Genomic DNA, 17,699 nt, shown 5'->3' with positions numbered 1-17,699 from the left:
TTGCCCTTCTACATTTACAGTAACTGTCTCAAATCAGGGAAAGGAAAAGGAGAAGGAAGGAAAAGCCAACCACTCAAATAATGATCACCAAGAGTGAAGTTAATTTAGCCAGTAAGCAAAGTAAATGAAAATGGTTAATTAACCCCCCCCCCCTTCTCCTTTCTGATACGTCTTTGACTACTAATTTGAAGAACTTAAAAAAGGAACTTATTGAATGCATGATGAGATAGCAGAAAAATGTGTACTCTAGCCATATAGTGCCTTTAAAGGTCAGGGCTCTGTGCAAGAGTGGTGGTACGAGCTCCCTGTCTTGCTACAGACAGCTCCTTCACCCCATTCCTTCAGACGGGGCCTGAAGACGCACCTCTTCAGACTCTACCTGGACTGACCCAGCACACAATTGCTGCTCCCCCCACCCCCCCCAATCAGTGCTGTCGTAAATTGCTGTGCTTTTTAAATTGTTTCTTGTTGCTGCATTTACCCTGATGCTCATTGCGCCGTTTGAAGTTGTTGAAGTTTGTCATTTGAAGGTGTATCGTATTAGTTGCCCTATAGGCTGTAATTGTACAAATCTGATAGTACTGTGTCCTCAAACAGACCTTGCTCTCAGATGAGAACTCTCATATTGTGGAACTGTACACATCCTGTCCCCGTACTGTCGCTAGACTTGCTGTATGCACTTTTGTAAGTCGCTTTGGATAAAAGCGTCTGCTAAATAAATAAATGTAAATGTAAATGTATTAAAAACCGAAGCAGTGTGTTTCACTGTTTCCCCAATTCCATGCAGTACACACACACCAAACTTCAACACAGTTTGGGAAGTGCTACAATAAACTTTTATTGAATGTGAAATGTAAGAATTATCCATCATTGTATGTATAGAATAATTTTCTATCTAAAAGGAACAAACGTATCCCTGCTACGAAAACCAATCAAGTTTTGTAATTCCAGCTTCAATATGAGGCTGGTTAACAGTCCTATGATCAGGTCACATGCATAATACAGACACAAGCGTACTGAAGTCACAAAATGACCTTACCCTAGCAACTCAACAGTAAAATTACAAGTCAAAAGTGGGAGAAAATGGTTTTAATTTTAGACTTAACAACAGCAAAAAGGCCATGATGTCAAAGATGAGGAGTTCAGACAGAACTAAGGCCATCATTAACAATCTTTGACAAGCAGTGGTAGTAAATCTTTTCCTGCTACAGTATGACCCACTCCTGGTCTTTTGGTCACCACAGAAACACAGTGTTGTTATCCTGTAAAATCAACATTTAATTACTCAGACAAGCCACTCTTGACAGTCGCATGGTAACATTGACCTTTATTTGAATTGAAAATTCTCCTCTAAAAAAAAAAACAAAAAAAACAGTTCAAATATGTGAAAGACAAAATTTCCCCATGGTAAAACCTCAATGAGCAGGGAATAAGCCTCCCAGTGGCCTGGAGAGGTCTTCTGTCATGCAGGTGTTGTTCTGTTGTTTTTGGTAGTTTTGGTAAGTGTCCTCCTAATAATGAAGACTCCCGTTTCCCGCCATTTGCGCTGATGGGTGTTACTCTAACTCCGAGCCGGAGCCGGAGGCCTTCTTCTTCTTCCTGCCATGTTTCTTGTGCTTCTTTTTCCTCTTCTTCTTTGATTTGTCCTGGAAGAATTTCAGACAGACAGGCCTCAGCTTTTCATATTTCTGACATTACTAATGATTTTCCAAATGACCTTTAAATTACACCTGAGGCCCTGCCTCTTGGTGGCGTATTTTGAATTGAAGCACAATGCTCCTCTCCTGGACCCTGACCAATGCAACCTATCGAAGTGCAACATCGACTGTTAATATGGTTTATGAGAAAATGTACAGGTGTATTGAATAAAACTGTTTTTTTTTCTATTACAGTTTGAACCCTGCCCTGACAAGAAACTGGTGTGCTACTTAATACCGTAAGCCTCACTCCACCTGGCCATGATCCCTTCAGACACCTCTGTAATGTGCCATTCCATCTCCCCCCCATACCTGCAAACCCCAACATTCCCCTGAGGGGCAGACCCAGGGACTCATGCACTGTGTGACCGAGGGGCTCTGGCATTTAAGCTCATGCATCACGTTCCAATAGTGTATATAATGGATTATAATGGGTCTCCGCATTTTTCAGTATGAGTATCTGCTAAATGTTAAAAGCCCTGTTTGTATAATCAGTGGACTTGTGGTCACAGATATTTCATTGGTTGAGGAATTTCATGCTGTCTCTTTAGATGGGGCCTCCCCATGGTAGTTTGTGCCATAAATCAGGATGCTTCTGTGATTCATCAGCCATCAGACCCAAATACACAAATACACACCTCCCCGGCCTAGCCCATGCATACATTCACACATACACACCCACACTGCAACCAACTGTGCAATGGAATGGAACTGACATTGCATCAACGTTGCACATTCTACACTGCACTGATGTCCTTTTTTACACATTTAATGTATATATCCTTTATTTATTTATTTTTCCTTACACTCTCCGACCTTTTTTATATATTTTCTTTCTTAAATTCTTGTGTTTTACTCCTAACGGCACTCATAAGTGGAAGGCAAAGGAAGAATTTCATTGTACAGGGAAATTGTTTCTTTACTGTGCATATGACAATAAACTTTGAACTTTGATTCTGTCCTTCCTTTATTTGCTTATGGAAGCCTGAAGAAGCTTCTCTGTCTCTGACAATGACAGGGGAAATACACAATAGGGAACCCCAAACGTGTCACCAATGAGGCTCAATGTGGACTGAGAAGGCGGCCTGTGTGTTTTGTCTGTCCAGAACATGCAGGTGCAATCTTTCTCCTGTAGAACAGGAGGTACAAAATTTGAGCTTGTGTAGGACTGAGGAGAATATACCTATGTAATTAAAAGGAGACTGGTTGATGCAATAAGGGCAGGATTTAGATATGGCATTATTTTCACTGCAGTTTACTAACTTACTGTTATCTTCTCCTTCTCCTCACTGCTCCTTTTCTTCTTCTTTGACTCCATCTAATAAGGAATTATAAAGTTATAGCGATATCCCTTGTTTCTTCAGTTCTGAACCACTGATACACATGGAGTCACATTTACATATTTCTCCATTCATTTGAGACTTAAACCAGCGCTTACAAAAGAACAGACAGGGTCGAAGTAATGCATTGATAAAAAGTAGTGGAGAAGAGCCAAAAAAACACTGATCGGCATGAGTTCATTAATGGCACTCACATCCTCATCCGGTTCTGTGTCGCCCGAGGATTCTGAGGACGAGCCTTTGTGAGTGCGCTCAGCCTTCTTCTTCTTCCGACTGCCCTTGTCATCCTGCCAGACAGAAGCATTTCCACGATGAGTACACCCAAGCACAACACGTTTAAACTGCCACCACGGACATCCGCACACGCATGGGAATGGACATGACCTTTTCTTTCTCTACGTCTTCCCTGAGTTTCTTCTTTTTCTTTTTGGATGACTCCTAGAAGAGTAAAGCAAACAAAATAAATAAATAAATATAAGTTGACCGACCTTTGGTGATACACCCTACAAATCCAGCCTTGTAAGTATATATGATACAAAACGTCAGCAGTTATCTGGGACAGGGCTATTACTTTAATAGCCCTTCTTAGCATAAATAGCTATCCCGAACAATTTGTACAGCTTACAATTTTACTTCACCCTCTTTGTATGCCTGCTTAACTCAGCAGCGCCCTCACCTGGCAGCTGAGCATTACAGAGCATTACCCTGCCTCTTAGCCACACTACCCTTCCACCCCTAATGGTAGAGACCAACATAACCACTACAGCGGGTACCTCGCCATCAGACTCGGATTCTGAGAGGGAGTCATCCGATGCTTTCCGCACGGAAGAGCGCTTCCTCTTTCGCTTCTTCTTAACGCTCTTCTTTTCATCCTAATAAAAAAAAAGACCATGATGCATTGCAAAAAAGTGACAAGCTATTCCACGCTTATATAAAACTGCCTTACAGAACCGGCAGTGTACAAAATAACATGGAGGACAAACAAAACCTTTTAACATTCTTATCACAAATGAGATTTGAAAAAAAAACAACATGAGTTGACAAATGAATCACTACTCTACTCTGCAAACTGAAAACTGACACCAAAAAGACTTTAAGAACATAAATTAAAAAAACAAACAAAACAAAAAACAACCCTGGTAACCCTGGTACAGACTTCAGCGGGATTTTGTGCTTTGCATGAATCTGGGTCAAAGAGATGAAGGTACTTGCCTCATCATCGGACTCTGAGGAGCTGCTAGAAGAATCAGAACTTGATGAAGAGGAGGAAGACGAAGAATGCTTGACCAAACACAACAGAAGCAGGGCTTATTAGATTTTCAGTCATTTAAACATCCTCAAGAAATACTTAAATGTAAACTGCTTGATTAAATGATTAAAAAAAAACAACAAACTTGAGAAGAAGAAAGATTAATTAATAAAGATTAGTAGTAAGAACAATTAATAGCAGCTTAACAAACGTGATTACAGTACTGTAGCTACAGATTTATGTTTAAACATATAAGCAACAAAAACATTTTATGCAATGTATTGCGAGTGGTCACTTACATTTACATTTATTTATTTAGCAGACGCTTTTATCCAAAGCGACTTACAAATGTGCATACAGCAAGTATAGTGACAGTACGGGGACAGGATGTGTACGGTTCCACAATGAGACAGTTCTCAGCTGAGGTAAGCACTGCAGGACATTGTAGCACTGTAAGATAGTGCTTAACATTGGAAAACTTTTCTCACCCTGCTGGACTTCTTCTTGTCTTTCCGCTTTTTCTAAAGACAGGACAAGAGAGGTGGGTCAGTGACTGTAGCCTGCATGGGGAATTGCAGCTGCAGTATAAATGCTTCCTCATCATCAACTTTGGTGAGACTCAGGCGACTCACTTCTTTCTTTTCTTTCTCCTTCTCTTTCTCTTTTTTGCTGTCGCCCCCACCGAGTAGCTTCTCTCTGTTCTTCTCCAACTCCTTCTTCCATTTCTACAGAAAGGGATCCAAATTTGAGAATTTCCACTCCAACAGAGAGAGCACAAACTGGTGCGTCTTACATGCCTGTTCATTTCATAACAACCCATCCAATACCCGCTTCTTTCTGCTCAGACACTTTTATACTTGGAGCAATGGTTATATGTGATATATAGTCTGAAAACAACAAGTTACACTGTTCCTCAGGCACTGTATGAGGATGGCCTGGTTTCGCCCCTTCTGCTAAATGATGCAATTATGATACTGATACCACAACTGCTGACTACAAAAACCATGCACAGTAATGGCTTCCTCAGAGGTTGGGTAGTGGTAGGAGTGCAGTGGTTTATGACTAAATCCATCATACCTCGTTCATTTTCTCCTCAAACTCGGCCAAAGCCCTGGAGCCCTTCTTCTTCTTCTCCAGTTGCTGCTTCACTTCCTCCCTGAGAGGAGAGAAAAGGCTCAGAACTTACGCAATCTCAAAACCATTAAAAACGATCACAAGTATTACTATTCCTAGCTTTTCCTGCAAGATATCAAAATGGCACAAGTACAAAAGAGAACATTTTTTTTTGCCTTTTTTAGGACCTGCTGGAAGACTAGGTGGAAAAAACAAAGTATGTTAAGCACCATAACACCCAAAAGCTAAGTGAGAGCATTTCAGATTGCAGTACAGATTCCCCATTGTCATATACATTTTACATTCACAGCTGTGACATTTAACACTCTTAGTGACACACAAAATGTGTAATAAAGTGGCATGGAAATTTGTACAAACACGTCACTACCAATCACTTTCAAATATGCACCAATGTCAAATACTACATACTATACAGAGCTAGATACTACACACCACACTGTTAAGAGCTGAATCTTGGCCCTGCCCCTGACTGGCTTTGATTTGTAAAGATGACAAAAACAAAAATAGCACAACATTAAAATGACACTTAGAGCACCAACTGTGATGCGAGAACACTCTCAAAGCTGCCTGCAGGTTTCAGAAGGGATCTGATGGTGGCATTGGGCCATAGTTGTCCTCAGCGCAAACACAGGGGCGTGGGTTCAAACCCCAGCATACACATATGATTGGTAATGTAAACTGCTACATAAACCTAAAAGTGAAGTCAGACAATATCGTTCAAGAAACTATATCAATAGGTATGGAGCAAGCCAATTAACACGCCAGTGCGTGTCCCTGGACATGCAGTTAGTGTGCGAGAGGCCCACTCACCATGTGGGCCTAGGTCTGCTCAGATAATCCTGTATAGATGGCCCTGAAGAAGGCGCCGGTCCTCGAGCACGGGCAGCAGCTATTGGGTTCAAGTAAGCCTGTAATGCAAACACACAGAAATACCACTACAGATCTCACCAGACATACCTCTTCAACGCAGCTGGCTACCCAGCTAGCTGATTGTAGTGCGTGCTGCAGTAGCTAGGCAATGATAATACCGTTCCTGCGATCAGTCGCCAGTTAGCTAAGGTACTAGCACACGATTGCCTGTTTCAAAACAGATATGTAGACTAACCCATAGTATAACCAGATAACTAGCTAGATGGGATTATTCTGCTAGTTGCCCGGTAGAAAAGTTTGATCGTCACTAGCTAGACTACTTAGCTTGCTAACTAGCTTAGCTAGCTGTAGTTCACTGCCTACTTATACGACTCGAACACTACTCTGCTACTAAACAAATAACCAAGCTGCAATGACTAAATACCTAACTAGCTTAATCTAATTTACAAACCTAGCCATCATAGCTATTTCGGGCTTCACGGACCGAGTATACAAATATTAGGCTGGTTAGCTAATGTTAGCTGGCTAGCTAGCATGCAGGTTAGCCATTCCGCTCTCAAGCTTTTTTGGCATTCTCATAAAATGACTTACTTTAGCTAGTATGGTAACTGACTGAACTAACCAGCACTGTCATTGCCAAATATAAAGTACTATGTTTACACGTAATTACGTTACATTACGGACACTGCAAGCTAGCTTTACGATAAAAATGCTAGCTAGCATGCCGCTTGGCGCGGTGTTTTTGAAAGCAGGCCCAACATTAGCGCTCCCGATGCGGCACAAAGTAACCCATCCATCATAAAATAAATTTCAGAACCTGACCAGTCATATCGTACGGAGTGCTAGTTTTTCTACACAAATAAAAACTTACCACTCTGTTGTCTCGCTTCCCCATTTTGTCGATTTCACCCTGAATTCATATGTTTGAACTAGCTTAGCTAGGTATTGACTTTGTTTACATACCACCCCCAGCGGCAGGACTCTTCTTACTAAGCGGCGCAGCAGACTGGCTGGCTGCATTACTGACTAATGGAAGCGCGTCTGCCATCTAGCGGACGAGCCACAGTATACACCGTACAACATTCTCCAGACACGATGGAAATAAAAAAAAAAATAAAAATGAATTATGTTTAAACGTAGTTAAACGTGTATCAGGTTACGGCATGTTCGGAAATAATATATTTTCATATTTTCCTTTTGATACCATCTCCTCCCTGGATGGAGTGTGTGTGTATAAAACAAAATTTATTCATGTTAGCCTATTATTATTTACTTTAAAGTTTATCATGAATGACTGTACACACCAAAATTGTGCTGACGTTTTCAACTCATTTGTCATGTTTAAAATAACCCCTCGCCATATTACATACATATATTATAAACAATGATAAATGATTTTCCTATATTACAATTTTATGTGAAATATATTTGTTCCACCTGGTATACATTTAATAAGCATTAGTTTATTCTATGGATAAATCGAACACTTGAGAAAAAATGATAAATGAACAACACCACACTACAGAGACAAAACGGATGTTTTTTTACACACTGAAATATTTATTTTACAAAAATAAAAATGTCAGACAGTTGGAGCTACAACACACAAGCATAACACTCAAGCAGCTTTCATGGGTAGCACTTACAACCTCTTTTGTCTCCGATTAGCTATATCTTTAGAAGGACAGAGCCAGAGCACGATACAGAATTAGCAGCAAACTGTTTACAGAAACACTACAATATAAAAAACACGCCCCTCTCCCTCCCACAAATAACAAAAAGCAATATCAGCAAAGTTGCCGTATTCAATGATAAATTCTACATGGTCATTCAACATTCGTTTCAAAAATCAATCATTTGGTTCGAGGCAACAAATTGCGCAAATGCGTTCTTACCAGCATTTTTTTTGCGCACAACAAAACAAAAACGAACAAACAGACAAAAACCTAAATGTGATGGCAACCAAAGAACTGTATCAGTTTCAAGGTTGTGATGTATAAATAGACTTAAAAGGTTCACAATTATCTGCTGATATCTACCGATAAAACGCTATTCCATCTACAGCATTAGGCCTAAGTTAGCCTTAAATTGGTTGACATTTAGACACACGTCCTTAAATTAACGGCACTATCTAAACCAGCACACGGTTTACACAATACCGTAAGTGTACAGTACTACATCTACAGGGTGATTATTACTGGAAGTACTCATCATATTAAGAATATCAAGGCAATTACTGTCATGATTGTTCTCTGAACATTGTGACTGGGAAGCTATAAAAATGCTATATTATGTCTGATATACATCACAATTGTAAAAATAGGATTTCTATCTAGTATTCCTAAGTAGAAACAAACTCACACAAAGTACTATTTAATAAATGTACTTCCGTACTTTTGCTTGCTTTGATACCAACTGTACATTTCTAAGTCACTTGTCATTTACTTGAAACAATAACAAACATCATTATAAGATTTTAAAAAGCATCAGTGAAATCTATGTAAGCGTATCTTCAGCTATAAGTTTATAGCAAAGTATTCCATACTGAATTTAACTAAAAAGTAACCATTGACAGCATTTAAAAATACTGCTAACTAGGCACAAGGCATGATAAGATGCGCTATTTAAAAAAAAAACATTTCCACCATTTCAGAGATTTAAAACAATGCACGACACTTTTAAAAGCAGGATCACAATGATAAATGTGTTCCCACAGCACCGATTTCGATGTTTTCTCTGCCCCGCAAGAAAAAAAAAATAACACTTATTGTCATTCACGTGTTTCAAGCACAATGCGAATGCAAAACAATATGACAAATGCTGTCGATTACTGTGTACATTTATTCTGCAGAAGTAAATGAAATAAAATACCATGAACGAGCGTTTTTTCCAGTGAGAATGAAATTCTGATCACACACACTTAAGATTCCCATAGTACATTAGCATATGTGAGAACCAAAAACCAAAGATAATTGCGTGACGATAAATGTTGTTACAGCACAAAGGTGGCTGGGAAAGTCCCATGTGCTAAATAGCTCTGATTCACTCTTTTGGAAATGGTGACTGTCCATGTGGGTCACTTAGTCCATGATCGGGACACAGACCCCAGAAGCTCTGCTGCGTTACTGTTAATCACTTTCCAAGTTGTTCAAAAAGTGAATCTAGCTTTCACATAATGTAAGTGAAGTGCTTTAACATGATGCCAATATCAACCAGAACACACCATCAACCCCTAAGTGACTGCAACGGCCTCTCTGCCACTTAGATGTGATTGCTGAAATGCCTAAACCTTTCTGAATGAGCAGTTTCTCACTTTTTATGTTAAGCTGGTGCAGCGTTTAGGAAAACTGGCATGGACCATTTTCAGATAAGAGGTTCCACAGCTGTGTAATGAATGGTTCAAGACACATAACGGCACTGTATGCGGGCTGGAAAGTTTTGGGATTCGATTCAAGTTTTAATAGAGGGTACAGCAAGTTGATGCTAGCACCACATCTGTGCCACTTTGCCCTGTTGGAGAAAGACTCCTTCTTTGTTTTCACAGTGAGCCCATCACAGAAACAAGGCCACAGGAAGAACAGTACAACTCATCATCGGAGGTTTTAGCACCCATCCGATTTTTGAAGGATATTCAACAAAATTTATTTCAAAATAAATAAAGAACCAGTTTCTAGCGGGGTATGGAGTGCTAAAAAATGCATTTTTTTGTCCACAAACCATTACTTTTCAAGTTAAGGCTTATTCTTGGAACAGTGACATCATCGACAGTATCACGAAAATCACTGCACAGCACTTTTGAGAATGAAAAATAATTCACGTTTGCTGACATCAGATGGCTAATATCTCATTTGTAAGAAAAGCAGGTGATACTAATAAAACAAAGAGAAGTCATCCTCAAGTCAATAAATAACTCAGATACAACAGTAAATAAGAGAATCATTGAAATAACTCTAGGAAGGAGACTGATGCTGGTATCACGGGAGATTTCTTTGCGAATAAACGCTAAATTCAAAAAACCAAAGTGCCAATATCCTATAAATGGAATGGGGATGTCAATCATAATACAAAAACAAAACAAAACTGCAATGTAAGCACAAGGCCAGGATTCAGTCTAACTGCACTGCAAATCATCCTTACGTTTGAGAGAGTGTTACTTTTGCTCACAAAACGCCACAAGTTTCATGGTCTCCAAATTTAACAAAGCGTTTTCCTTAGCAGAATAATGTGGTGCCTGATTGTTGTTCTAAATGCACAGACAATGCGCACTGCAGTTAGACTGAATCTGGAGACAACATCAGTGTGCTACAGCCTGTTAAGGAATACGGTTGTAATAAAATAAATGCTTTGTTTCAAGCTTAAAAAATCATAACAACATGAGGTGCTGAGAAAACAAAAGAAGCAGTACACATTTTATTTGAGTGATAGAAAATCTGACATAAAAATGAATTGTTATTGTTTTGTGCTGCTTTTGACATCAGTCAGAAGAACTAGAACAACAAAACAATAGTATGTTCCCTAGATAAATAATACCATACAGAAGTAAGGTTAAGAATGTGTCCAGAAACAGACATGTTAACCACTGCAGCGGCATATGGTGACGTTTGTACTATTTCTCTATAATACCACAGTGAGTATGCTTTGACTGAAGTGGACAAGTGATTGACATAGGCCAATATCCACAGAATGGCCCCTTAACCGGAATATATCTTATAAGCTTTAAAAGAATGACATTCCATCTTACTGCTCAACTCTGGTCCTGGAGGGCCACACCATTAACATAAAGCTAATTACCACCTTGAACAAAATAATTTAGATTCCCCGCTCACAGATTGTGAAAGTTCAGTTAGTTATTTAAAGAGAACTGGAGAGCCCCCGGGTTATAGATCTTCAGGACCAGAGTTGAGTAACCCTGTTCTACCACTTAACATCATCAATTCATACTAATGATAAATATGAAAGTGTTCATAAAGTCAAACGCTTGCTCCTCCTCTATGTTCAATAAATAGTAGTTGAACACTTAAATAAGCTTTTTTTTACTTTTTACCTTTTAATACTGTATTCAGCAGAAATTGAATCATTGACAGAGTTTGCTGTGACCATGTCACACTTATAGGGCAAACCAAAAAATGAGAAAAAAGTGTCCAGGGCTGTGATGTTGCAGCCTAAACATATCTCGTGGTCAAGAGGACCGAGTTCATAAGATCCGATCAGAGGCAAAAAAAAGCCCCCAGAAGACAACCCAGGTTTCTATGTATCCATGTTCTGTTGTGAGACACCTGTCCCCTGCTATCTGACAGGACAAGAAAGGGAATGGTACCACCTGATATGTAAATCAGCCATGCAAATTTGGCCTGAGCTTTGTGTGGGCTGAGGCACCCACTGGTCACTTAAAACCTACCAGAACTTAAAAACGTACAGTAATTACTTCAAGTGTTACTTGAGTTACTAAGAAGCATGCTGAGGGAAAAAAAACACCCAATCTCTGCTCAGCACCGAGATGGCAGGATGCTACTGTGAGCTTAGGCAAGTACATTAATATAAAGTATTAAACTGTTGTTGCATCTGCAGCAGTAATATTACAAATCCCGGAGAGCAGAAACTGAATAGCTAAATGAAACATTTGCATATGTTACTCAAGTTAAAGAAAACTGAGCTGAGCATTCTTTGAGCGTCCAAAGAGTTGCTTGAGTAGGCAGAATCTCACTATTATTAAAAGAGAGTACATTATTCATTAAATATGGATTGTGCATTATTATGGAATACATTAAGCTGTTCAAGTGCCCTGATACTGAGCTGATACTTTAATCCTTTCTTCCTTTCTTACTCACGAGCTAAATATCTGTAAATAAAAAAACCTACACCACTTTGCACCTATTTGGCATTTGTGTATAGTTTGTTTAGCTGAAATAGTAAAGTTATTAAACATGGTAGCCACTGTATCCATAAATATCACATGCATGTATGTTGTTGCTAAGAGTTCACATCCTAACAACAAGGAACCTGAAACCTGTTATTGAGCATACTTCACTAAAATGAATGTGCAAATAGTGTCAGAATGACTCTTCTGTTATGGTCTGTCTTCTAGTAGCTAAACTGATCCTGAGTTGAACAATACGGAACCGGTTCTATTTGCGTGAACTTTAGTTGCATCCCTATAGCGACTCCCCCGCCCTCACCCTCTCTGTTTCGCGAAACCCTTTGTGAATCCCTTTTCTCTGTTAACTTGTGCCCCACTCATCCTCATCCACATTGAAATCTTACGTTTAGTATTCCCTGCTCTTGTCTTTGGATTGTGCTCACTGCCTGCGACAAAAGCGGCCACTCGAGGACTTAGCCGCCAAGGGCCTCCGCCACACTTCTGGCTAGCTTGAGTTACTGTTGCTCGTCCCCTGTGACACAAGCAAAGTCCTTGCCAGCTGCACGCCGTCACCGCCAGCTGCTACAACCTTCTGTCTATCTCCACCTGCTTCTGATCTCGAATGGCTCGCTCTTCACCGAAACATCCATTCAGATCAAACACTGGCATGCTAGTGCTCACGACTGCTGTGAAATATAACCACCGTTTATGCTTTAAAAATTTAATTTAGTGTAATTTTTGTATAAAATTGAATTGTTGGTAGAAGGTAGAACTGGACCACGACAAACGCTACTGAGAATTGGATGCATTTCTAATGTGAAACAGCTGTACATTTGTAATTTGCAAAAAGGACAGTTCACAGGCTTTTACAAATATTTGTTAGACCACACTATTCATAGCTTCTATGTTTTAACTGTACACTCTGATTTTTGTAGAGCCAGCATGTTGACGTACTGTAATCCTATGTTCTGAAATCCAGTCCATGGATGTGCAGATTGCTTAATATTGACAAACCTATGAACAAAACAACACCTCCACTGACCTTTCAGCCCATACATATGCCCTCCCACCAATCTCAACAATTCACTTACTTGAGCTAACACTACCAGAATTAAACCCGTTCCCTTCATAGTTCACATGTACGGCATGCTAATCACCACCATTACAAATCACCTACTGCCACACAAATTCACCCAGAGCCCTACCTACATGTCGCTTTGTGAAACCTTTTTGTCAACTTTTTTAAAATTCTTCATCCTCTTGTTACAAAAAGTCCACTAATGTAACTGGCTGATGATGTTTTTGGCAGTTAAGTGGGTGTTCCCACAGAGATGTGGCAGTACTTGGCCTCGTACAATTCTATCAGATGAATTTAGACAAAACTACAAACATCAGACAATATAATCTGCAAAACAAAAGTTACAATTATTATGTTATGTAAATGTATATGTATAGTTTAATTTTATTTCATTCACTCCAAGATCTAAACCCAGTGTATTGAAAACCTTTCCGAAGCACAGTTGCAAAGCTGTGTGCTGGAAACGTACGATGACAGCTTGATAATGCTGCGCAGGACTGCCCATAGATGTAACTTAAGGACATTCTGAGCCTCTGATTGCCTTGAAATGGGTGAGTCCTGCATCTGAAATGACGAGAGGAAGACATCCAGAAGGCGGGCTATCGGAGGGGGGGAGGAAGCAATTTTGGGCCTGGAGTGACACTCGCCTGCCACCAGGTGGCAGTGGCGACCAGTTTGACCATTCTCCTTGGCGCCTTGCTCTAGGAGGCGAGGTTTGGGCCCCCCCCGCATGGAAGGCGTGCCCGCAAACAGACGTGAGTTTGAAAGGTGAGGGAGTATGGGAAACCACCGCGCTCGTGCGCTCGTTGGGGTGAAGATCCGTTGAACAGGTGTGTGTGTGTGTGTGTGTGTGTGTGTGTGTGTGTGTGTGTAATATGTTGGGGCTGTTGAAGCAGCTGGACAGGTGAAGTCCTTACAGAGGTACAGAGAGGGATCTGGCAGTGAGAGGTGTGACTGTGTATTTATGTGTGTGTGTTTGTGCGTGTGTGTCCATGTGTGTGCAGGCGCAGGTGTGTGTAAGATCTCTGAAGCAGCTGGAAAGGTAAAATCCCTAAAGATGAGGACCTGGCAGTGAGAGAGGTGTGTGTGTGTGTGTGTGCTTGTGTGCGCATGTGTTGCTGGGCGCAGAGCATCTCCCTCAGAAAGGCAGCAGGTAAGCAGCGGTCTGGTTCTCCAGGGATTTCCCAGGTGGGACTTGTAAGCCGTGGCCATCTTTGCGTCTTTGCATTGTTTCCGCAAAAAAAAAAAAAAAAAAAACAGAAAAAATCTGAGGGCAAAAGACTGGAAAAAAGAATTGCTCTTATCTCTTGAGAAAGGTATCCTCAAAGCAGCATTCATTGTTGTGGAAGACTTCCATCGCACCTCTTTTGCAAATAAAAAAAACAGTGGCCAATCTCCCACCAGTCCAATGAGCCTGGGGCTTCAGCAGGCCGCTCTCTCCTCGATGGAGGACTGGTTACTGGGGAGCTGTTGTTGGTGCACTGCCTTATTGTTACCCTCCAGACTCTGAAAGTATGGATGGCACAGCGCCGCACAAGCAGATATCCTCTTGGCAGGATTGAAAGACAGAAATTGCTGTGGGGAGGAAAAAAAACAGAAAAGGTTAACTACAAACATGTCTCTAGTTACTTGTCATACATCAGGGCTACTCAGCTCTAGGTCTGTGGCCCAACAGGTTTGCCAGTCCTTTTAAAACCACCAATGCTCTCAGCACCAGAGAGAAAAGCTAAACTGGTTTAGCCAAGATGGTGCTCTGTTGAGTCGGGTGGTCAAGCGCCAGGCAGACGCAATCACTCTCAATGAGGGCTGTGAAGCTTTGATATACTGTAGTATTTTCTTTTTACACGACTTGTCACAAGTGTTGTAATGAGCATCAGTGTGCTGTTACAGTAAAGGCAATTAGCTCTTAACCAGGTGGCAGGTTCAAATCCTGCATTAAGGTTGAGCCCTTGAGCAAGACTGAACTGCTCCAATCAATATATTCAAAAAAGAGTAATAAACATGTTACAAATGGATTTGTGAGGATACGTGGAGCGCAAGATGGCCCTGATAAGGTCACCGCTGAAGCGAATACATTGGGTAAAAATGATTATGTCCCCTGTTATTACAGAGTTAGAGGCAGCAAGAGAGGATCGGCCTCGGATGGGGCACAGAGGGGACTCACCAGCAGAAGCGAGGTCCCCAGCTCGTCCATGTCGGGCACCACGTCTCTGATGGGCTGCGGGGGCCTGGGGGCGAAGGCGCTGTGCGGGAGGGCCACCTCCTGGGGCCAGTCGTCCTCGCTGGGGACCCCGACGACACTGCGAATGCGAGACCCTGTCAGCACCACTCTACCGACGGTCACACACCCACACACACCTTCACCACCCCTGCTACGTACATGCCTGACAGAGTTCCTACAAAATGACTGTTGGTAGGCAGCAGAATTCACTGTCTATTGGACTGTCTGGTTTCTGTCAAATCCTGCTAGTTCTATTAGTTCATGCGCACTTCATAATAAATTATGATTACTATTTACCTAAACTTATTTTTGTTACATTACCAGTATAAGTACTACTAGAAGTATTTTTTTACCTAGGATACCATATTATTGTACCACATTAACTTATTAAAATGGCATAATATGAACATTAAAACCTTTAAATACAGTGACATCTCATTTAGCTCTGAGCTCTGCACAAAATTATAACAATTATGAATATTATAAATGTTTTTATCATTTTTCAATTTCCATTCAGAATGTGGATGAAATGCATCTTTTTTTAGAGTGTTATTGAGTAGGAAGTTAGTAATTAGAGAGGAAAATGGTAGTTTACAGAAGTTGGGGATGTGAAATGCAGCACTCACTCGAAAATCTTCCCCAGTTGGTCAACATCAGAATTTCCTCGAAAGAGTGGCCTGAGAATGAAAAGATGGAAAAACGGTCAACGTGATTCAACTGGGTAGGGTGTGCATTAATAAAACAGGGGTGTCCAATGTTATGCAATCACCCATTACTGTAGCATTTGTTAGTGCAAATGCACCTTTTTTTCCTCCAAATGGTGATAATGAGCATCAGCTTTAAACCCACAACTCAATTCTGTATTTCAGAGGGCACCTCTGTTCATTGTTTAAAACAACCAAACAAAAATTTACAAAGTAGCTGTCTCTGAAGCAAAAGCGGTCAGGAACTTAAAACTCTGCTTGAAGCGGAGACAAAATGCATGTAAAAGGAGGATTTTGAGAGGAACAGACAGAGAAACCATGCATAAACTGATGGGAGACCAAATTTTTCCACTTCAGACTGTTCCAAAAAAAAAAAAAACCTTAAAATAAGAGTTTTACAGAACAACAGAGCCACACAAGCTGGTGATCCACTCGAGGGGCATCTATCCGTAACTGTATTTTTAATTGCTGTCTCTGTCGATTGTTTTGGAAAATCCTGTGACTGTTTGCCATGGAGTGACATATGGTTGTGGGGGCAATTAAGCATATATAATAATAATCTTTCTATTGGAAGAGCAAGCACAGCGCTCTGGTGGCAGCATTAAGAGGCTTTATGGAAGCTCACAGGATGGTGCACTCGTACAAAGCACACACAATGGGGCGTCCATCTCACATATGCTTAGAATGGAGTTTAATTGAGGTCACAGTTGTCCCCTCCATATGATATACAGTGTTAAAGCCGCACACATTTAACAGAGAAGTAACAGCTTTAACCAGCTTCCACAGTCCCACATGCAGTGTTTAATATCCTGTTTCATTTTGTCATGGGTGACATTTGCCTGTTTTCTTGCAAAAGATTTGAAGAACCAAATAAGGCATTTTTTAGACAGACAAAATGAAGTTTTTTAGACAGACAAAATGAAGTATTTACAAACTAACACAAAGCCATGCTTCTCACTACTTGTAATATTACCAATATTATTATATTAAAATGACTAATATGACCATGTGACAAACATGTATTTTACTTATATGTCAGCTTAGTTGCACTTCACATCAGAGATCATAATGCAAGAAAAAATAGCGTGGTCAAAAAGGAGGTTCACGTAATAATTTCTGTGCTACTGTAAACTGCTTAGCATTTAGCTGGCAACAGCCTAGTACACACATTATGATTCTTGAAAATCGCAAGTGAGCATACCACAAGTGAACCTGACATGGCAACACAGGTGTTTGAAGTCAGGCGACTGGACAATGTGTTTGTTGTTGTTTGTTGGTGTTATTGAGTGTTTATTTTTCAATTGGCTGTTGGCGGTCCCTTGCTGCTCATAGAAACCCAGTGGCAAATGGGATTTGGCAAAAACAAGAGCTCTCAGCTCATAACGCAACTGCAAAACCAGTTACTATCGCGTGTAGAACCTGGCACATGACACCATCCAAGTTACAAACCTGAAACAGGATTTCAGGGCTAAAATCATAGCCTAACATCATATAAAATATCATACAAAATCAATGACAAATAATGACTACCAGAGGCCTCATGCTCTTT

General features: G+C 40.6%; 2 protein-coding genes across 2 annotated transcripts in view; both read right to left on the bottom strand.

Moving 5' to 3' along the window:
• Positions 1-825: 825 nt before the first annotated feature.
• On the bottom strand, positions 826-7,296 carry fam133b (family with sequence similarity 133 member B). Its single transcript, XM_036515863.1, has 10 exons — positions 7,162-7,296; positions 6,231-6,328; positions 5,364-5,442; positions 4,919-5,011; positions 4,775-4,807; positions 4,250-4,318; positions 3,811-3,909; positions 3,422-3,475; positions 3,232-3,324; positions 826-1,646 (listed from the first exon to the last, which is right to left on the bottom strand). The coding sequence occupies exons 1-10, from the start codon at positions 7,183-7,185 to the stop codon at positions 1,557-1,559; spliced, it is 732 nt and encodes a 243-aa protein (XP_036371756.1). The 5' UTR covers positions 7,186-7,296; the 3' UTR covers positions 826-1,556.
• A 5,612-nt stretch (positions 7,297-12,908) lies between these two features.
• cdk6 (cyclin-dependent kinase 6) overlaps positions 12,909-17,699 on the bottom strand; it is a 48,887-nt gene continuing 44,096 nt past the window's right edge. The window contains exons 6-8 of the mRNA XM_036555019.1: positions 16,073-16,123; positions 15,390-15,525; positions 12,909-14,800 (exon numbers count right to left, since the gene is read on the bottom strand). Coding sequence (XP_036410912.1) covers positions 14,648-14,800; positions 15,390-15,525; positions 16,073-16,123 — 340 coding nt within the window. The 3' untranslated portion in view covers positions 12,909-14,647. The remainder of the gene's footprint in view (positions 14,801-15,389; positions 15,526-16,072; positions 16,124-17,699) is intronic.

The sequence above is a fragment of the Megalops cyprinoides genome, chromosome 21 (genome assembly GCF_013368585.1).
Source record: "Megalops cyprinoides isolate fMegCyp1 chromosome 21, fMegCyp1.pri, whole genome shotgun sequence".
NCBI classification, from domain to species: Eukaryota; Metazoa; Chordata; class Actinopteri; order Elopiformes; family Megalopidae; genus Megalops; species Megalops cyprinoides.
This window is presented reverse-complemented; position numbering and strand designations above follow the sequence as displayed.

What these genes read in the sequence shown, in the direction of transcription:
- fam133b (XM_036515863.1), bottom strand. Translation starts at nt 7,185, where the DNA reads ATGGGGAAGCGAGACAACAGAGTG. An exon ending in GGAAGCGAGACAACAGAGTG is followed by an intron (nt 6,329 to 7,161) that starts GTAAGTTTTTAT and finishes TTTGCATTACAG; the next exon opens with GCTTACTTGAACCCAATAGC. An exon ending in ACAAGAAGAAGTCCAGCAGG is followed by an intron (nt 4,319 to 4,774) that starts GTGAGAAAAGTT and finishes TGTTTGGTCAAG; the next exon opens with CATTCTTCGTCTTCCTCCTC.